This window comes from Pipistrellus kuhlii, unplaced genomic scaffold (assembly GCF_014108245.1).
Source record: "Pipistrellus kuhlii isolate mPipKuh1 unplaced genomic scaffold, mPipKuh1.p scaffold_m20_p_23, whole genome shotgun sequence".
Classification (NCBI taxonomy): domain Eukaryota; kingdom Metazoa; phylum Chordata; class Mammalia; order Chiroptera; family Vespertilionidae; genus Pipistrellus; species Pipistrellus kuhlii.
The window spans coordinates 1,044,964-1,064,703 of NW_023425522.1; the positions used below are offsets into that span (position 1 = coordinate 1,044,964).

A 19,740-nucleotide genomic window follows, 5' to 3' on the forward strand; every position below is an offset into this window, starting at 1 on the left:
AGGCCCACCTTCCTCTCTGCTCTGGCGCGGGCGGGGGCTCAGGACACCCAGCCTGCCACCACAGCCTGGGTGGGGGTGCAGGTGTCCTGAGGGGCCGCACCAGCCATGGGAATCATAGAGGGCTTCCTGGAGGGGGTGGCCTCGGGGCTGGGCCTCACATACTGACTGGAGAACACAAGGGTGGGATGGTGTTCTGGGCAGTGGACAAGAGAGTGCAGAGTCAGCTGGGCCGGAGGGGAGGCGGCTGGGAGCTGACCAGACACACCATCTGAGGGGCCTCCTCAGGCTCCCGCCAGGGCAGTGGGCAGCAGGGGAAGCTGTGATCACTGGGGATCAGCCGGGGCTGGAGAATCTGCCCCGAGGCCAGGAACAGGGTGCCCCGGCCCCTGCCCACCCACCGAACCCCGCCTCCCCCAGGCCACAGACCACACGTTCCTGCAGAAGTGCCACTACCACCACGGCGCCAACCCTCTGTACTCCAAACCCAAGATGCCGCTGCCCGAGTTCACCATCAGGCACTACGCGGGCAAAGTCACCTACCAGGTGAGGCCCGCGCCTGAGGTCGGAGGCACAACACGGGCTCCAGACACTCCACCCGGTTCCCGCTCCGGCCCTGCTGACCCTCGGCTGTATGACCCTGGGCCAGGCCCTTCGCTGCTCAGAGCCTCGTGTCCTCACCTGGAAAGGGGGGATAATAACGGGGTCGGTCTCACGGGTGTGAGGAGCCCAGGGCGAGGGTGGGCTTGACAAAGGGGGGCTGTTAGCAGCAGCAGTGTCTCGAGGGAAGTCTCTTCGCTGTTGTCTCAGGCACATTCCTGCCCTGGCTTTGTCTGGGCCGGGATCCTAAGCTTCTGTCCCCATCCGGGCCGCTCTTTCCGCACCTGCAGGCCGCACACAGAACAGTGTCCTCCACTGAGGGTGGGGCCAAGACCGGGGCCAGTCCTGGGAGTGGGAGGGCGGTGGGGACCTCCAGGGGGAGGGGTCCGGTCCCTCCTAAGACAGACGGTGACAGTGGCCTGGAGGTGCAGGGCCGGGTCCCCCAAGGGCTCAGGGAGGAAGCAGGACAGCAGCAGGCAGACTGATGCACCGGGCTGCATGGGAAGGCTCCAGCCCCAGCCCTGCCCCCCCTCCCCAGGTGCACAAGTTCCTGGACAAGAACCACGACCAGGTGCGGCAGGACGTGCTGGACCTCTTCGTTCGGAGCCGGACGCGGGTGAGCAGGCCTCCCTCCCCGTCCTGGTCGGCCCAGAGCACAGCCCACAGCCAGGCATGCTCCTCCGAGAAAGGGGGGTCCCAGTTCCATCCCAACCCTGACCCCACCCGCAGGCTTGCTCCGGTCTGTACTTTCTCCCTTCCTGGCCCCGCCCTAGAGGGCTAGGCCCTGGCTGGCCCTGGCTCGCTGGGTCTCTCCCTGCTCATCCTGGTCAGCCCGCCCCGCCCCCACCTCCATCTGCTTGGCTCTCCTGTCCGTGTTCTCTGCCACCTCCCCGTCTGGGACCGATTTCCTTGTCTGTCAAATGGCACCTCCTCCCGAGGTCATCCTAGGGTTGGTGACCATGCCCCCCTTAGTGCCCGTGTCCCCCAGACCGAAGAAAAAGGAGTCCGCGGACCCAGGGCGGTACCTTGGGGTAGTTTTCTGTGCTTCTTGGTCTGGAGACTCGGCTCCTTTTGTTCCCTCGCTTTCTCTCGCCCCCCATCTCTCTCCTTGTCTGTCTCTCGGCTCCTCGCTCTGCCTCTCGTGCTTTGACGGCTGCCCTGGCTGCTGCCCATGCCTGCCCAGGTGGTGGCACGCCTCTTCTCCAGCCACGCCCCCCAGGCCGCCCCTCAGCGCCTGGGCAAGAGCAGCTCCGTCACCCGCCTCCACAAGGCCCACACCGTGGCCGCCAAGTTCCAGCAGTCGCTCCTGGACCTGATAGAAAAGATGGAGAGGTGGGTGAGGCGGGCGGGACCGCCTCGGCAGCCCCGGGGGAAGCCCTTTCCTCTCAGGCCTCACCTGCCTCCCGCCCTGGCAGGTGTAACCCCTTGTTCGTGCGCTGCCTGAAGCCCAATCACAAGAAGGTGCGTGACCGCCGAGGCCTCCGGGAGAGCCCTCTCCCCACGCCCGCGGCCGCCGGCCGCCATGTCGCTGCCGCGTGCCCGGCGCCCTTGCCCACGCGGGTCCCCCCGCAGGAGCCGGGCCTCTTTGAGGCGGACGTGGTGATGGCCCAGCTGCGCTACTCGGGGGTGCTGGAGACCGTGCGCATCCGCAAGGAGGGCTTCCCGGTGCGGCTGCCGTTCCAGGCCTTCGTCGACAGGTAGTCAGACGCCGCCTGCGCCACGGGCCCGCTGGTGTCTGGCAGAGATATTGTTTTGCCGTTTTTCACAGTTCTATTGTGTTGATTCCAAAGAGAAACCGTTTTAATTGTGATTATGACCAGCTTCCAGCAGATGGCAGTAAGGGGTCCACCGTTTCCTGGCAGGAGAAGCAGGGAGGGGTGCCTTCTGAGGAGAAGAGGGTGGTGACGGCAGCAGCCCCATGGCTCAGGCTGCATTTGGCCCCGCAGGTACCGCTGTCTGGTGGCCCTGGAGCACAACCTGCCAGCCAGCGGGGACATGTGTGTGTCGGTGCTGAGCCGCCTGTGCACAGTCATGCCAAACATGTACCGCGTTGGCGTCAGCAAGGTGAGTCCCACCCACACTCAGTGCCGGACGCTCGGGCTCAGGGGCTTCAGAACCGAGCCTGTGGGCTCAGACCTGTCCCAAAGGCAGCCCAGGGAGCTTGGTGAGCAGAATGCCAGCCTCCTTCAGACCCTGCCCAGGCCATCCCACCGCCTAATGCCCTCACCCTGCTTCCGTGCTCCACACCCAGCCCTCGGTGGCCCTGGCTGCTGTCTCCATAGACTTAGGCAGAAGGCGGGTCCTGAGTCTAGTCCCTGGCCCTCCCGGCCTCAGCACTGCCTCCTCTGCCAGCTCTTTCTCAAGGAGCACCTCCACCAGCTCTTGGAGAGCATGCGGGAGCACGTCCGCAACCTGGCGGCCCTCACCCTGCAGCGCTGCCTGCGTGGCTTCTTCATCCGGCGCCGCTTCCGCTCCCTGCGCCGCAAGATCGTCCTGCTGCAGAGCCGGGCCCGGGGCTTCCTGGCCAGGTGCAGCCATCTCGGGCAGGACCGCCCGGGGCCCTGGGCGAGGCTTGGGAGAGGCTGAACTTAGGTGGTGAGCTCCCTGTTCCTGGAGGAATGCGAGCCGAGAGGGAGCCTCTGCTGGAAGAATGATCGCATTCTCTGTGCTTCTGCTTGTGGATGCCCTCCCGTCCCACCCCCTGGCCCTTGTCACTGGTGGTGGGAACCATCCAGCCAAGGAGGGGACCCTGGGGTTCCAACCCAGTGGGATCTGTGGGGTCCCAGTGGTTGGCTCCGGGCTTGTGATCTTAGCCACGTTCCTGCCCCCATGGAGCTCCTTTCCTTAGTGCCAAAGGGCCCAGAGTGAGGTGTGGCACCAAGGCCAGGCTGGCACAGGTTCGCTGCCCCGGTTATCCATGACCCCCTGCCCCGCCCCCCAGACACGTCTCTCCTCCCTCCCGCAGGCAGCGGTATCAGCAGATGAGGAGGAGTCTGGTGAAGTTCCGGTCCTTAGTGAACACATACGTGAGCCACCGGCACCGCCTCAAGGTGCGGCCTTCCCCTTGTCCTCCCCCCAGAGCCAGGCCTGTCCCGGCTCGGTCCAGGGAGTGGCAGAGCTGGGGAGGAGGCACTTAGCTCCCAGGAGGAGACTGTCTTGGGTTCGAATCCCCTCTCTGCCCCTCACTAGCTATGTGACCTCAGCCCCTCTCCGGCCTGGCCCCCCGTCTCCCCCCCAAGGCTGCAGAAAGGGTGGAATGAATATTCAACGTGAAGGGTGTCCTGGTGCTGGGCTCCCCGGGTCTGCTCGTACCAGATGCCAGTCTGGGCCTGTTGTCCGTACACCAGCAGCAGACACGTGTCACACCGGGAACCACAGGCTCACGCTGCTCCTGACGGCCTGCGGGACAGGCGTCTTTCTCCCCCAGGGCTCCTCCTCTGCCGCTGCCTGTCTCTCTCCTGCTCTTTCTCCCTCGCCCTCCTCTGTCTCTGGCCACCCCTCTGCTCCCTCCATCTGTGAGATGGAGTCGCCTCCAGAAATCAGGCAAGCTGACCCCTTGCTTCCCTTGCTGGCCATCCTGCGTGAGCCGGCTCGGCCCGCCAGGGCCTCTGCCCACCATTCCCTGCCCTGACCACCTGCTCTCCTGCAGCTGAGGGCAGAGCGGAGGCTCCGGGTGGAGGAGGTGCGGCTGCGGGAGCAGGAGGTGGGTGCGGGGTCTGGGTGGCAGCAGGGGCCAGGAGGGGAGGGCGGGCGGCAGGTGGGGGTGTGGCAGGCCCTCCCTCACCACGCTGTCCCTCCAGGAGCTGAGCAAGCGGGAGGTGGTAGCCGTGGGGCACCTGGAGGTGCCGGCAGAGCTGGCTGGGCTCCTGCGAGCGGCGGCAGGTACACTGGTGCGGCCGTGCGGTGGGAGTGGGCACGGGCGGGCAGGGGAGCCAGCACCTCGGCCTTCTTCCTGCCACAGGCCTCCGGCCAGCACAGACGCCCCGGGTGGCACCTGTCCGGACTCCCCGGCTCCAGGCTGAGCCCCGCGTCACGCTGCCCCTGGATATCAACAACTACCCCATGGCCAAGTTTGTCCGGTGCCACTTCAAGGTGAGGGCTGGCATGGGCCCAGCAGCCCAGCCAGTGGGCACAGATCAGTTAGAACTGATACTGACCTCAGCCCAGCGCAGCTTCTGCCCTTGCCCTGAGGTGGGTGCAAGCTCTCCCTACAGCTGCTGGGTCGGGAGCAGCCTGGGGCCCACGGGGGCCTGGGTAGCAGGGGTCCCCAGGGGCTTGGGAAGCGGCCGTTTGGCAGCCAGGCTGGGAAGATGTCAGAAATGTAACCGGCAGTGGAGCCCCGGCTCGTTATCCCACAGAGAGGGCCCAGATGGGCTCGGGCTGACTACCACCGACTTGCTGAAGGCTGGTGTCTGCCCCCTCCAGGCCTCAGTTTCCCCATCTGCACACTGGGGACAGGGGCTCTTGCCTTCTGGGCATTTGTGCTCTCACCTGGCACAGAGCAATGGATCCAGATGTGCCGTCAGTGCTGGCTCTGTGCCCATGTGTCTGCCTGTGCCCCCAGGAGCCTGCCTTCGGGATGCTGACAGTGCCCCTGAGGATGCCCCTCACTGGGCTGCCAGCAGAGCACCACGCAGAAGCCGTGAGCATCTTCAAGCTGGTACGAGTCTGTCTGGGCACCTTGGGGAGCTCCTGCTTGAGGGCAGGCTCTGGGCGTCCATCCTCCTGACGCACCCCCTGGCCGAAGCCCCGAGCCATTCCAGGGGGAGAGTTTCTGTCAGGGGTCTGGCCACTCTGCATGGGGAGCTGGGCTGGGGCTTTTCCTCTCCCGGCCGTCTTCCTGGCAACAAGGCCGTTCCCAGGGACGAGAACAGGTCGGGCTCTCTCCTCAAGGGCTCCCTAGTCTGAGAGAGGAGGCACGGCACATCTGGCTGGTGGCTACCAGCGTGCACAGTGAGCGTGGAGGCTGGCAAGGCCAGAGGGGCCCCTGCTCCAGCCCCAGACACGGCTGAGAGCTTGTGGGAGGAGGGGCATTTGAGCCAGAGTCAGAGAGTAGTCAGACTCTCCCAGCTGTGGAGGAGGCACAGAGAGACGTGGAAATCCATGTGGTTAGAACAGAGGCTCCGGAGAGCAAAGGCAAGAGAGGGATGGAGCTCGGGTTTTATCCCAAGGCCGATGGAGCCAAGGAGTACGCTTCCATGGAGGCGTGCGGTTGGATATAGGGCCCCTGGAGTCTGAATGGAGTTGGGGCCTGGGGTGCTGGGCGGGTGGGACTGTATGGGAGCTACAGAAGGTTCACGGGCAGGAGAGAAAGCCAGCATGGCTGTTGGCTCCTGGCTTTTCCCCATGGCTGGAGGGCACTGCCTGGTCATTTGGTGTAGGATACAGTTACATTGTGACTAGTAGCCTTGCACACGAATCCAGTAGGTCACCAGTAGGTCACCGCCGCCCTCCTGTAGCTCTCTGACGCCCGCTAGTAGTTCACTGCCCCCCCCCCCCTGCAGATCTGTGGTCCCGTCGTTATGTGGTAGACCGTTCTGCCCGGATAATTAGCATAACGGATAATTAGCATGCTCCTCTCTTATTACATAGGATGGGGACTTTATATAGACGGGCTCGGGAAGGACGTGAGAGGGATGCATGGGGGTGGGGACCCGGCAGGGCAGGCTCCGAGGCCAGGGCAGTGTCTGTGCGCAGGTCCTGCGTTTCATGGGCGACCCCCACCTGCACGGCGCCCAGGAGCACGTCTTCGGGAACTACATTGTGCAGAAAGGGCTGGCAGTGCCCGAGCTCCGGGACGAGATCCTGGCTCAGCTGGCCAACCAGGTGTGGCGCAACACCAGGACCCACAATGCCGAGCGGGGCTGGCTCTTGCTGGCTGCCTGCCTCAGTGGCTTTGCACCTTCCTCGCGCCTCAACAAGTACCTGCTCAAGTGAGTGGCACCTGGCTGGACGCGGACCGGCCCAGGCCGGGTGCGGTGTTAGAGGTCTGGCAGGAGTGAGGGTTTGTGCGGGGAAGCTGGGCTGCTGTGAAGGGTCGGGGTCCAGTGAGGTTGGAGAAGAGACTTGCAGGGCACAGCGGGTGGAAACCAGGGTGCGGGCATTTGGGATGTTGGCCCTGACTTCTCACATCCTTGGGTGGAGTGAGTGGTTAGAAGCACAGCCTCTGACAGTCTGTGTCGGGTCCCACCTCAGCCGTATCAGAGCTGTGTGACTGGGCAAGTCACTGCACCCTCCTGAGCTCCGTCTCTTCAGCGTAAAGCGAGGATGGTGGGAATGTGGCTTCCTAGGCTCTGAGAGGGTCACGTGGGATGCCTAGGACAGAGCAGGGTGAGCGCTGTGTGAGGACAGGCCGCGTCAGCCTCCAGCGGAGGAGGGTCCCCGTCACCCCGGGGGTCAGGAAGGGGGCAAGGCCCTGGGTGCCGTCCCCTGTAGCTGTGACATCACCTGCTGTAGGACCCCGGACACGCAGGCTCCTCTCTGAACCTCTTCCCTTACCTATAAACTAGGGGTGGCCCCCGGACTGCCTTCTGGGGGCTGTAAGCTCAGGGTGTGTAGAGGGGCAGGGCCGCGTGCAGCGTGGGCAGCCCACTAGTCAGCGTATGGACCTGTAGCGATGGGACGGGCCGCTGCCTGGCCAGGGCTTCCTGTGGGCACAGCTCCAGGTTCCCTCTTGAGGCCGCTGTGGACCCGCGCCCCCGCGGCTCCTGGCCAGGCCCTCGCGGCTGGGAGTGGAGCAGCCAGGAATGCGGGATGCCTGCCGCCGGCAGGGGACGGCTCAGGGGTCCTGCGCCAGGTTGAAACGCCACAGCCGTCTCAGGATGGGTGAACCTGGCAGCAGGCTCAGGGCGGTGCAGCTGGGGAGGGGTGTGACAGTGGGGGAGCCCCCCTTTCCTGCCTGCAGAGCGGCAGACCCACCCGTCAGTGACACTCGCTCTGACGAGCTCAGGTGGGCTGTCCTCTTTGGCCGCGTAACTCTGCTGGTTGGGAATAGTGGGGGCTAGCCTGGTCCCCTTCTGTAGCCGAGCCTGGGGGCTCTGGGCCTTTTCCTGCTCACCCCAAAGCTCTGGGCCAGCCGGGGCCTCCCTTAGAGGCTGCGGAACCCTCCCTGACCCGGGCAGCTTCCGCTCCGCTCAGCCCGCTCCATCCACCTGCCAGGTTTGTGTCTGACTACGGGCGGAGCGGCTTCCAGGCCGTGTGCCAGCACCGCCTCATGCAGGCCATGGGCCGGGCCCAGCAGCAGGGCCCCGGGGCTGCCCGCACCTTCCCCCCGACCCAGCTCGAGTGGACGGCAGCGCGGGAGAAGGCCAGCATGGCTTTGGATGTGGGCTGCTTCAACGGTGAGCCCCTCAGGCCTCTGCCCCGGCCGGGAGAAGCTGGGGGTGCGGAAAGGGGGTGCTGGGCGTGGCCTGGAAGGAGGTCTCGGTGTGCCTGCGGGGGGATCTGGAATGTGGGAGAGGGGCCGGGCAGAAAAGAACAGACCAGGACCTGGGCAGGAGGGAGAGGCTGGAGGAAGGAGGCAGGAAGCAGCCAGGCGGCCAGCTGCCACCTCCCGGGCTGACTGGCGTCTGCTCCCGTCCAGGCGACCAGTTCTCCTGCCCGGTTCACTCCTGGAGCACGGGGGAGGAGCTCGCTGGAGACATCCTGCGGCACAGGTGGGCTCCTCACGCCGCCCTGCGCCCTCACCACGCACCCGGGAAGAAGGGGGAGGGGGAGGGGCAGGAGGCCGGGCTCTCCAAAGCCCCGGGTCCCCTCTGGGCATGCTTGGGGTCTGCTCCTATCCCAGAGTCTCCGCACGTGGCACTCCTGGCCTCGTCCCTCCTTCACGTCCCTCATGTGCTGCCCAGGGGGCTGGCGGACGGCTGGCGGGGCTGGACGGTGGCCATGAAGCACGGGGCCCAGTGGGCGGAGCTGGCTGGCCACGACTACGTGCTGGACCTGGTGTCGGACCTCGAGCTGCTCAGGGACTTCCCACGACAGAAGTCCTACTTCATTGTGGGTGCAGAAGGGCCCGTGGCGGGCCGAGGAAGCCCGAGAGCGTAGGTGGCTGGTTGCCCCCCCACCCCCCCCACTGGCGGCCTCTCACAGCCAAGACGGCCCCTCTGACTGCGTCTGGACTAAGGGAGGTGGGGCTGACCAAAGGGCTCCACCTTTAAAGAGTCAGGCATTCAATTCTGGAGTCCTGTGCAGAGGAGATTGGGTGGGGGTGGGGGTGGGGGTGGGGGTGGGGGTGGGGGTGGGAGTGGGAGTGGGGTGGTCTGGGAGGCCTTGGGTCTCTCTGGGGGTCAGATGCTCCATGTTCCCCTCACCCACAGGGTGTTTGGGAACAGCTGGGACTCAGATGAGGACATGCCCACAAAGCCTCAACCACAGGGGCACGTGGCGGACTCCAATGGGTACTGCAGCCACAATGAGGACAGTACAGATGGGGAGACTGAGGCCCAGAGAGGTACAACAGCCCACCCAGGTCGACCAGCAGGAGCGCTGTCTCTGGTGGGGGGGCCCTGGGGCTGTGGGGGGGCATCAGCAGGAGAGAAGGTGACGTGTGCCCCCTGCCAGGCCTGGACAGCCCCGGAGAGCCTGCTGTGTCCCACAAGGGCCTGGACTGCTACCTGGACAGCCTCTTCGACCCCGTGCTGTCCGGGGATGCGGTAGGACGGCTGGGGGTCCGCGGGCACGGCCTGCTCATACCCAGTCACACACACCCCCGGGGACAGCCCGGGCCACGGGACCCGGCAGAGGCGGAGGGGTCCTCTCGGCTAGAGACACGCTGGAGAGAGGCTCAGACTCCCGTGTCCTGAGGGGTCCGGCCCCCTCCGGCCCCCTGCTCGCGCACAACTCCCAGGAGCCCTCAGGGCACGGTGTGGAGCGCTGAGCAGGGCACACCCCTCTGAGCCTCATTTTGCTCCTCCGTGAAAGGGGGGTCACCGGGAGCTTGCCAGGCGGTGGGAGGACTGAGGAGTGTGTGAGGGCAGAGGCTGGCGCACACAGTGCTCGGCCAGCGGGAGGCCTGGGATGGAGGAGGAGGCTGGTGTCGGGTGCCCGTTGCCTTGGGACCGCGGGAGGCCAGCGCCAAGGCGGCCACCCGAGCCTCCCGCTGCCCCCAGGACCTGGAGAAGCCGACGGCCATTGCCTATCGCATGAAAGGGGGAGGCCAGCCTGGGGGCGGCGGCGGCGGCACCGAAGACACCCCCGAGAGACCCCCAGAGCCAAAGCCAAGTCAGTACCTGCCCCGAGGTTGGTTCTAGGGCTGGGCAAGGCCGGGGCCGCTGTTCCCCGGGCTCCCTCTGTGCTAACACAGGGCGGCCATGGGCAGGGGGAGGGGAGGCAAGGGGGGAGGTGGCCGGAAATTCCCCCTTCCCTCACCTCCACGCCTTGGGATCTGTGCCCGCTGCCCGGCTCCCCGAAGTCCCAGTCCTGGACGCCTCCACCTTGGCTCTGCAGCAAGCTTTCATCCACAAGCAGGCCGTGCTGCTGGTGCGTGCGAGGGGCCTGGGGGGGGAGGTGTCCGGAGCGGGCCTGCCTGGTTACACCCCGCCTCTCCTCAGGCCAGAGAGATGACCCTGCAGGCCATGGCCCTCCAGCAGCAGCCCCTGAGTCCCGCCCCAAGGCCCTTCCCCGCGGAGGTGAGCCTGCCTGCCAGGGCGTCCTCGCACCTCGCTGAGCCTGGACCCCACACCGTCCTGGGCCGGCACGGGTCCCAGAGAGCGAGCTGGGTGTCCCAGGACGCTCACCTCACGTCTGCTCTCTGCAGAAGCCCCCAGCCCCCGAGACACGGCCAACGCTCGTGGGCACCGGACCCCCGGCCAAGCCCGTGCTCCTGCGCTCCGCCCCGAAGCCCTCAACCCCCACCCTCCCGGCCAAGGCCCCCAGGCCCCCCACCAAGCCCGTGGCTGCCCCCATTCTACCTCAGGACAGGTCTTCTCCAGAAACCAGTGAGTGTCCTGCCCCGCGGGGCTTGGGGGCGGCCGCCAGGATGGACGGGAGGCGTGTCTCACTCTGCCCCCCGCCACAGCTCTGCCGGGCCCCGAGCTGGTCCGCTACTCCACGCTCAACTCGGAGCACTTCCCGCAGCCCACGCAACAGATCAGGAACATCGTCCGGCAGTACCAGCAGCCGCCGCAGGGCGGGCAGCCCAAGGCCCTCAGGTCAGCTCTGCCCCAGCCGCAGGCCGCCTCCTCCCCGGCCTGGGCCCCCGACGTGGGGGGGGGCTGTTTATGCAGATGCTCCCACGGCCCCTCCCCCACAGAGGGCGGCTGGGAGACCCCTCTGGGACGGGGGTGGGGGTTGGGGGTGGGGGGGAGGAAGAGGGTCCTTACTCCAGGGGCTGGTGACGGAAAGGGAGAGGAACTCAGCGCCCACCTCCCCCAGGAAGGACTGCGGGAGGGTGTTCGCCAAGCGGCCAGACCCCCACGAGGAAGCCCTGATGATCCTGAAAGGGCAGATGAGCCACGCGGCGGCAGCACCTGGCACACAGGTGAGGGCAGTCTGGCCGTGCCCAGGCAGACTGGGAAGCAGAGGGGCCTCCAGGAGCCTCAGAAACCAGCTGCCCCAACAGGCACGGCCGCTGCCGCTCCTCCCCGCTGCGCCCCTGAGCTCTCTCTCTGGGGGCAGGTGCCCAGGGAGGCTGTGGCCCTGGTGAAGCCAGTGACCAGCGCACCAAGGCCATCCATGCGACCTGCGCCAGGTGAGGGGCCAGGAGAGAGGGAGGGAGGGAGGGACAAGAGGGAAGTGTCCACGTGTGAAGTGAGTCTGTGTGAGCACAGGTGTGTCTGCATGTCCGTGGCCCATGTGGACCTACTGTGTGGACATTTGTACAGTTAGGTCAGCGCTTAAACAACACTGATTTCAAGCCAGGCCCACCCGGGCCTCATTCAGTCTTCACTACGCCCCAGACACAGTGCCACTCGTACCTGCAGTGTCACAGATGGGGAAACAGAGGCACAGGCACAGAGAGGTTACACAACTTGCCAAGACCACACAGCTTAAAGGTGTTAGACCAGGGATCGAAGTCCAGGCCTTCTGGCATCACAATTGGAGCCCTAACTCGACATCGTTTGCCTCAGGTGGCCACAGTGACCTCACGAGATATAAATCCACTCACACCGAGCTCCTGGCAGCCGCCCCGTGGCTCCTGGGAGGAACTCCATGTCCTCCCAGGCCTGAGCTCTGCCCCTCCCAGCCTGGCCTCCTCCCGCCGGCCCGGGCCCTCTGTCCCTCGGTGCTCCCGGAGGCCTGCTCCTTGCCCTCGCCGCTCCTGCCTGAGTGCTCGTTTCCAAAAGCGCTTCGCCTGCTGCCCCCTCTTCTCACCCCTCTCTGAACCACCAGTTTTACTCCACCCGTAGCTCTCAGACTGAGGGCTCTGTCATTTCAAATCCTCTGTCTCGCCCACATTTGCCAGGAGACCCTAAAGTCAAGCGCCTTGCCTCTTCTGCGGGACACCCTCGGCCCCGGCACAGGCCGCACACGCTAGGTGCCTGTTTCCTAGCATGTGCCGGAGGGCGGGCTGGGCTGTGGCAGTGCTCTGCCTGCGTGTGACCAGGTGTGACTGTGGCCAAGGGTGTGGGGTGCCACTCTACCCATCCCTCACAGCCCTGCCTCCCCTCACACCCGATCGCTGTGCCCCCAGCACTGCCCTCAAGGTCGCTGGAGCCAGCCGAGGACCCAGTGCAGACGCAGTTGCACCGCCTCCCCAACCCCAGTTTCTATGGCTACCAGGACCCCCCCTGGCAGATCTTCCTGCGCAAAGAGGTGCCGGGAGCCGGGGAGGGGCTGGCTGGGGCAGGGGGCACCCGGATTGAGAACCAGGCCAGGGGGAGCTGAGCAGGCACCTGCCGCTGCTCTGGAGCGAGTGCAGGTGTGGGGCAGAGTGGGGGGCCGCGGTGGTCCTCATGGGATCCCCCCCCCACAGGTGTTTTACCCGAAGGACAGCTACAGCCACCCCGTGCAGCTGGACCTCCTGTTCCGGCAGGTGAGGCCTCCGTCCTTTCTGCCTCGGTGACGCAGCAGGGCAGTGGCACGTGGACTAGCCGTCTGCAGACTCTGCTTCTGCACTCGGAGCTGGGCTCCTTCACCATGTGTGGCTGGGCGGCTGTCCTGCACCCTATTCCCACTGTCGGGGTCACAAGCCCATCTAACCGGGCTCGTGGTTTGTCTCTGCTGGACAGATCCAATGTAAGATGAGGACACCAAGGCGGGAGGGGTGGCCTGACTTGGCGGGAAGGCGAGAGGAGAGTGTCTAGGGGTTAGGATCTGACTCACCCAGAGGACCCACGGCTGCACACAGGGAGCCCCCGCTCGGCCTAGAACAGCCCAGCCTGGGTCCCAGCGAGGGAAGTCCCTAGGGCCGCCTACACCCAGCTCAGCTCCTTCCCGCAGATCCTGCATGACACGCAGTCCGAGGCCTGCCTGCGCATCTCCGAGGACGAGAGGCTCAAGATGAAGGCCCTGTTTGGTACCTCAGGCGCCAGGGAGGGATGCGCCCCCCTCACCTCCCGGCACCCCTCCTTGCTCAGCTCTGGGCTCTCCCGTGGCCAGGCGACCAGTCTGAGGGCAGCTCTGCCTGACCGGCTGGGGGCCTGGGCCGTCTGCCGGCCTGGCATCCTGGCTTCCCAGTCGGCACTGAGAGCTGGGGTCTCCCTCCCTGCAGTGGGGCCTGCAGGGTGGGGGAGGGTCCTGACCCACCTGCCCCTTCAGCCCAGAACCAGCTGGACACACAGAGGCCCCTGGTGACGGAGAGCGTGAAGCGGGCCGTGGTCAACACCGCACGCGACAGCTGGGAGGTCTACTTCTCCCGCCTCTTCCCGGCCACGGTGCGAGCCCTGCCAGCCCGCCCGCCCCCAGCCCTGCCAGCCCACCCTGCCCCCAGCCCTGTGCCAGCCTGCCCAGCCCCCAGCCCTGCCAGCCCACCCCGCCCCCAGCCCTGTGCCAGCCTGCCCCGCCCCCAGCCCTGTGCCAGCCTGCTCAGCCCCCAGCCCTGCCAGCCCGCCCCGCCCCTAGCCCTGCCAGCCCGCCAGCCCCCAGCCCTGCCAGCCCACCCCGCCCCCAGCCCTGTGCCAGCCCGCCCGCCCCCAGCCCTGCCAGTCCGTCCCACCCTGCCCCCCCCGGGCTTAGGGCGAAGCTGACGGGCCTTGTCCCCGCAGGGCAGCGTGGGCACGGGCGTGCAGATCCTCGCTGTGGCCCACACGGGCATCAAGCTCCTGCAGATGGCCAGGGGCAGCCGGGAGGCCAGCGGGCGGCTGCGTGTCCTGCGCACGTACAGGTGCGGGCGGCGGGGACGGGCTCGCTGGGCACGGGCACGGACAGGCCTCCGCCTTCCTCACCGGCTCTCCCCAGCCGCTCACGGAGCACCAGCATGGTGCCCGCCCTCAACTCCAGCCCGTTCAGAGACGGGACCTGGGCGCAGCGAGGCGCTTGGCTCAGGCACAGCTAGAAGCAGATGAGCTGGGAACCCGCCATCCTGCCCCAGACCACACCCAGCCCTGCCACGGAGCTCACTGTGGTCGCCACATGCCTGGGAGCGGGGAGGGCCCAGGGAGAGGCCAGCCGCGTCCTCTCCTCCCTGCCCCGGGCCGGTCCGCACAGCTCAGGGCGGGGAGGGGCTGGCCCACCAGCAGCATCCACAGCCTCGCCTTGAAAGATGGCGATCATTCAGTCTATGCGGAGGCTGGACCAAGAGGGGCCGGAAGGAAGGAAGGCAGGAAGAAGGGAAGGAAGAGGGAGGGAGGGAGGAGGACAGGAGGGAGGGCAGAGTGGGAGGGATGGGGCTTCGGGGCTGTGGGCAGCGGGCGGGCGCTGCAGAGACAGGGAGGGAGGCTGGGGAAGCGCCTGGCCGCGGGGCTGGTGGCACAGGCGTCCCTCTGGCCACACGCCCTCCCTCACGTGGCTCCTGTCCCAGCTTTGCGGACATCCTGTTTGTGACCATCCCCTCCCGGAACATGCTGGAGTTCAACCTGGCCAGCGAGAAGGTCATCCTCTTCTCAGCCCGCGCTCGGCAGGTCAAGACCCTGGTGGACGACTTCATCCTGGAGCTGAAGAAGGTCAGGGCCCTCCCCCGGAGCCCCTGGAGCCCCCAGAGCTGAGCCCCAGCGCAGCCACCCCACCACCCGCCTGGGAAGCGGGGCGTGTGGTGGCCAGTGACCCAGTGGCGGCTCCGCCTGGCGCTGGATTGCCCTTCACCTCTGCCCGCTCCTCAGCAGCGCCTCCCTGAGCTCCAGGCTGTGCTCCTCACTCCGGGCGACGTGCCCCCGGCCCCGGCCCCGGCCCCGGCAGCGCCCCACGGCGCCCGCCACACGCAGGCCACGCCCCGGGCCGCCACGCCGCAGGCCGCAGTGGGACGCCGCGGCAGGCGCGGGCGGTGTGTCCCTGTGCCCAGCACCATCTGCCGCCTTCAGGCCGGGCCTCCTGCCCTCAGCCTTCTCCCGTGCCCTTCCCCTCTCACTTAGGAAAGCCCTCTGAGGGAGTGGGGGGACGCCTGTGGATGGGTGAAGGGGGTGGCCCTGCCTCCGGGCGGGCAGGGCTGGGCCTCACCCGCCTGGCCTCCAGGACTCGGACTACGTAGTGGCCGTGAGGAACTTCCTGCCCGAGGACCCGGCGCTGCTGGCCTTCCACAAGGGCGACATCATCCACCTGCAGCCGCCGGAGCCGCCCCGCCTGGGTCGGTGCCTGGGGGGGGGGGGAAGGGGGCACTGGTGGGAGTCTGGGCACCTGCGGGGTGGAACTGGGGGGAGTCCGGGCGCCTGGGGGGGGGCGCTGGCGGGAGTCAGTGTGCCTCGGGGGGGGGGGGGGAGGGCACTGGCGGGAGTCCAGGCGCCTGGGGGGCGGAAGGGGGCACTGGCGGGAGTCCGGGTGCCTCGGAGGGTGGTGGAAGGGGGCACTGGCGGGAGTCTGGGCACCTGGGGGGGGCACTGGCGGGAGTCCGGGCGCGGGGTCTCCCTGGCAGTGGCTGACGTTCGCCCGGCCACAGGCTACAGCGCCGGCTGTGTCGTCCGCAAAAAGGTGGTGTACCTGGAGGAGCTGCAGCGGAGAGGCCCTGACTTCGGTGGGTCCGGGGTCCACTGCTCGCTTCCATATTCCAACCCCAGAGCCACCCAGCTCCCCTCCCTGCATCGCACCGCCAGCAGGCGGGTCCTCAGGCCCGAGTGCTCCGGCCAGGCCCCCTGGCGACCCAGGCCCCCCGGTGACCCAGGCCCTCCAGCGACCCAGGCCCCCAGCGACCCAGGCCCCCCGGTGACCCAGGCCCCCGGTGACCCAGGCCCCCCGGTGACCCGGTGACCCAGGCTCCCGGTGATCCAGGCCCCCCAGTAACCCAGGCCCCCCAGTGACCCAGGCCCTTGGTGACCCAGGCCCCCCAGTAACCCAGGCCCCCGGTGACACAGTGACCTAGGCCCCCCGGTAACCCAGGCCTCCCAGTGACCCAGTAACCAGACCTCCAGTGACCCAGCGACCCAGGCCCCCCGGTGACCCAGGCCCCCCAGCAACCCAGGCTCCCCAGTGACCCAGGCCCCCGGTGACCCAGGCCCCCCAGTAACCCAGGCCCCCGGTGACTCAGTGACCTAGGCCCCCCGGTACCCCAGGCCTCCCAGTGACCCAGTAACCAGGCCTCCAGTGACCCAGGCCCCCCAGTAACCCAGGCCCCCCAGTAACCAGGCCCCCGGTGACCCAGGCCTCCAGTGACCCAGTAACCAGGCCCCCGGCGACCCAGGCCCCCGGCGACCCAGGCCTCCCAGGCCCTCCCAGCCCTCTGCCCGCTAACCTGGCGGAAGTCTGTGGGCGTCGGCGTCTCCGTGTGTGGGGGACCCCTCTGTGCCACACGTGCCGCCTGCCTCCCTTCCCAAGCCGGCCCTCCACCGGGAGCTCCAGGGAGTGCCTGAGCCCTCAGTCCCCGAGGGGAGCCCTGCTCCCCTCACGTCCTCCCCACCCCCCAGGCTGGAGGCTCGGCACCGTCCACGGGCGCGTGGGGCGCTTCCCCTCCGAGCTGGTGCAGCCCGTGGCCGCCCCCGACTTCCTGCAGCTGCCCGCGGAGCCCAGCCGGGGCCGTGCCGCCGCCGTGGCCGCCGCCGTGGGCGCCACGGCCGCCGCGTGGGAGGTGGGCCGCAGGAGAGAGGTGAGGCCGGGGGGCCGGGCCGCAGGGGTCATCGGACTGGAGGGGGTGGGGGCGAGGCCGGCCTGTGGGCTGTGGCAGGTGACAGCGATGTTGGGGATGTGGCCAGACGGGTAGAGAAGGGGGGGTCCGCGGGACTGTGGCCAGGCCAGGTGGCAGGACGGGGCCCTGGGGGGCAGGGTCGCGCATGGGGGTGGTGGTAGTGAGAGGTGGAGTGGGGTAGAGGCAATTGTAAGGGCCAGGCCAGCTCAACCAGGCATCTGGAGATTCCAGCCGTGGGCACGGCCAAGTGGGTCAGGGGGTGGCCCCTGGGCACGTGGTGGCAGAGGCCTGGCTGAAGGGGAGTTGGGGGCATTCACCGGGGGTTGAGTTGAGTCGGGTGTGATGGGGTCGGGTGGGGGCGGTTGGACAGGCCCTCCTGCTCCTGCCCCTACAGGGTTCCCCCCTCAGGACCGGCCCGGCTGGTCCTGGGGAGGATGGCCTGGCTCCCCCACCGCGCACAATGCTGGCGTTCGCCCAGAAGTATTTCCGAGACCCTCAGAGGAGACCCCAGTGAGTGATGACCCCACCCCGTCCCCACCTGCGGGGTTCCTCCCGGGGCTTCGTCAGCATCCAAGGGCAAGGCCGGCCCCTGTGAGGGGAGAGCCCTCCGGCGTGAGGCCCCTGCACCCACTGCGGAGCCTGTGGAGGGGGATGCGGGGGGCGGGAACCGCAGGCCGAGACATGGTCTCCCCTCTGCTCCTGCCCCAGGGACGGCCTCAGGCTCAAATCCAAGGAGGGCCGGGAGTCCAGAACCTTGGAGGACATGCTCCGCTTCACCAAGGTGCCAGCCCAGGCCTCAGTTCCCCCAACTGTAAAATGGCGGTGCAGGCCTGGGAGGAAACAGCCTCGTCCTCAGAGTGACCCACCTCAGCCCCTGAGGGCCTGCGAGCCTCTCCCAGTGTCCCCGGCTCCCTTTGCGTGTCCGAGACAGGACATCCACGTGGCCCTTCTGTTCGCCCCCCGTCCTGACGCACCTCCTCCCTGACAGAGCCCGCTCCAGGAATCCCTCATCGAGCTCAGCGACGCCGACCTCAGCAAGATGGCCGCCGACATGTTCCTAGGTGTGGGGTGGGCCCGACCCTGGGGCGGCACCACCTGCCCCTGCTCCTCACCCCTCTGCTCCTCAGACCTCCCGCCCGCTCAGACAGGGGGCTCCCCTAAGAAAGAGACGCCCCGGCTGCCCCGCCACAGCCTCTCGGGGGCCCCGGTCCCCGAGGGCGGGCAGCCTGGGTCCGGCTGAGCGGGGTGTTCCCTGCAGCCGTGATGCGGTTCATGGGGGACGCCCCGCTGAAGGGCCAGCGCGAGCGGGATGTGCTCTGCACCCTCCTGAAGGTCAGTTCGCCCGCTGTGCCGTGCTCTCTCCCCCGTCCTGTGACTCAGTTTCCCCTCGGCAACCAGAGTTGCAGGACTTTGGGGTGGGCGGCTTCTAGCGTGGCCCGAGGAGGGGAGGGGGGGAGAGGGACACGAGCCTGTCTCACGCCCGCTCTGTTCTGTGCCGCCCGCGGCGTGACCTGGCCGCCCGCAGCTGTGCACCGAGCAGGAGGCCCTGCGGGACGAGTGCTACTGCCAGGTGGTGAAGCAGCTCACAGACCGCGCCAGCAGCGAGCAGTGCGTGCCCCCCCTTGTCCCTGTCCCCGTCCCTGTCCCTCCAGGAGCACAGCCCCCTCCTGCTGCCAGGCCTGCCCCGCCCCCCGCCCTCCTCACTCAGTAGACAAAGCGTGCGGGTCTGGAATTGCGCGGTCTGAGACCTGCTCTCGGCGCCTCCGTGCCCTCCCTGTGGATGGTAGCAGTCACGTGTGAGTCCAGGCGTGGTGGCAGGTGCCCGAAATTCAGTTCAAGCTGGTTTAAGCAAGAGCGCCCAGCTGCCCGGGAAGGAGTTCGGGCCTGGCTAGCTCCGGGCATTGCCGGGAAGCAGGCTTGTCCTGGCGGCTTCCTGGGGTGATGTCGTCCCCAGCACCACCCCTCTGTTTGCACGGTGGCCGCTCTGGAAAGACATGGCCCGCTCAGCAGCCCCAGAGGAAGCAGCACGGACCACTCTCTGCAGCAAAGCCCAGCCAGTCTCACTGGCCTGACAGTCACACACGTTTATCCCCAACCGAACACGGCGGCTGGGGGTGCAGAGCTGTGACGGGCTCTACCTGGTCACATTCCTGTCCCTAAAGCAGTCACCGCATGGGGGGGGACTGGGCTCTAACCTGGCCAGACCTGGCTCTCCGCCATGGCCCAGCACGTGCCCATGGATGTGAGGGTGGGGAGGGCCAGGGAAGCTCCCCAGGCACTACGGCCCCGCAGACGGAACCCTCCCGCAGGGAGCAGCACACAGCAAGTGCCCACGCGTGTGCTGCTCTCATTGCCACTGGCTCTCTGTCCTGTCCCTGTCTCCCCCCTTCCCCCTTCCTCCCAACTTCCTGGGAATTTTAGAGCCATTCAGCTCATGCTCCTGTCCCTGCCCACCAGGCCTCCCCTGCCACTGCCTTCCCACAGCCCCCCCACTTCCCCGGCTCCCCCTCATGGACCTTTGCCTGGAAGCCTCTCGGAGAGTCTCCCCTGGTGCATGCCCGGGTCTCCGGCCTTCCCTCCCTGCCTCCAAGCAGAACTACCTCCTGCCTGGCGCTGGGGCCACTACCCCGCCCTCCCAGGCAGGAAGCACACCCCGACCAAAGCTGCCTGGGAACTGGGGCCCTCCAGCCCCGCCAGGAGACTCGGGCCTGGCAGACCTGCCGTGGCCATGTGATGTGGTCCTATGCACGTGCCCCACAGGGACAGCTGCCTGCGGGGCTGGAGGCTGCTGTACATCCTGACCGCCTATCACAGCTGCTCGGAGGTCCTCCGGCCACCCCTCGTCCGCTTCCTCCAGGACGTGAGCCAGAGCCCAGGCCTGCCCTTCCAGGGTGAGGGGCACAGCGAGGGGGCCCAGGGCTGAGGGTCTGTCAGGGCCCCGGCCAGGCAGCCAGCAAGAGGGGGATCCGGAGAGCCTGGCCCTGCACGGTGCCGGCCAT

At 67.7% G+C, this 19,740-nt stretch overlaps 1 protein-coding gene across 1 annotated transcript in view; it reads left to right on the forward strand.

Annotated features, from left to right (window-relative positions):
- MYO15A (myosin XVA) overlaps positions 1–19,740 on the forward strand; it is a 52,651-nt gene that overhangs the window by 19,472 nt on the left and 13,439 nt on the right. The window contains exons 17-56 of the mRNA XM_045586459.1: positions 418–543; positions 1,136–1,213; positions 1,781–1,929; positions 2,013–2,058; positions 2,170–2,294; positions 2,544–2,661; positions 2,950–3,125; positions 3,563–3,647; positions 4,247–4,300; positions 4,398–4,479; positions 4,559–4,689; positions 5,162–5,257; positions 6,295–6,530; positions 7,756–7,937; positions 8,180–8,252; positions 8,445–8,636; positions 8,913–9,046; positions 9,157–9,248; positions 9,705–9,816; positions 10,007–10,074; positions 10,146–10,223; positions 10,352–10,532; positions 10,613–10,745; positions 10,969–11,074; positions 11,212–11,284; positions 12,227–12,348; positions 12,509–12,568; positions 12,976–13,051; positions 13,294–13,409; positions 13,740–13,858; positions 14,495–14,636; positions 15,142–15,253; positions 15,563–15,637; positions 16,524–16,702; positions 17,136–17,251; positions 17,450–17,522; positions 17,730–17,802; positions 18,000–18,073; positions 18,267–18,349; positions 19,502–19,632. Of these exons, the coding sequence (XP_045442415.1) occupies positions 418–543; positions 1,136–1,213; positions 1,781–1,929; positions 2,013–2,058; positions 2,170–2,294; positions 2,544–2,661; positions 2,950–3,125; positions 3,563–3,647; positions 4,247–4,300; positions 4,398–4,479; positions 4,559–4,689; positions 5,162–5,257; positions 6,295–6,530; positions 7,756–7,937; positions 8,180–8,252; positions 8,445–8,636; positions 8,913–9,046; positions 9,157–9,248; positions 9,705–9,816; positions 10,007–10,074; positions 10,146–10,223; positions 10,352–10,532; positions 10,613–10,745; positions 10,969–11,074; positions 11,212–11,284; positions 12,227–12,348; positions 12,509–12,568; positions 12,976–13,051; positions 13,294–13,409; positions 13,740–13,858; positions 14,495–14,636; positions 15,142–15,253; positions 15,563–15,637; positions 16,524–16,702; positions 17,136–17,251; positions 17,450–17,522; positions 17,730–17,802; positions 18,000–18,073; positions 18,267–18,349; positions 19,502–19,632 (4,477 nt within the window). The remainder of the gene's footprint in view (positions 1–417; positions 544–1,135; positions 1,214–1,780; positions 1,930–2,012; positions 2,059–2,169; positions 2,295–2,543; positions 2,662–2,949; positions 3,126–3,562; positions 3,648–4,246; positions 4,301–4,397; positions 4,480–4,558; positions 4,690–5,161; positions 5,258–6,294; positions 6,531–7,755; positions 7,938–8,179; positions 8,253–8,444; positions 8,637–8,912; positions 9,047–9,156; positions 9,249–9,704; positions 9,817–10,006; positions 10,075–10,145; positions 10,224–10,351; positions 10,533–10,612; positions 10,746–10,968; positions 11,075–11,211; positions 11,285–12,226; positions 12,349–12,508; positions 12,569–12,975; positions 13,052–13,293; positions 13,410–13,739; positions 13,859–14,494; positions 14,637–15,141; positions 15,254–15,562; positions 15,638–16,523; positions 16,703–17,135; positions 17,252–17,449; positions 17,523–17,729; positions 17,803–17,999; positions 18,074–18,266; positions 18,350–19,501; positions 19,633–19,740) is intronic.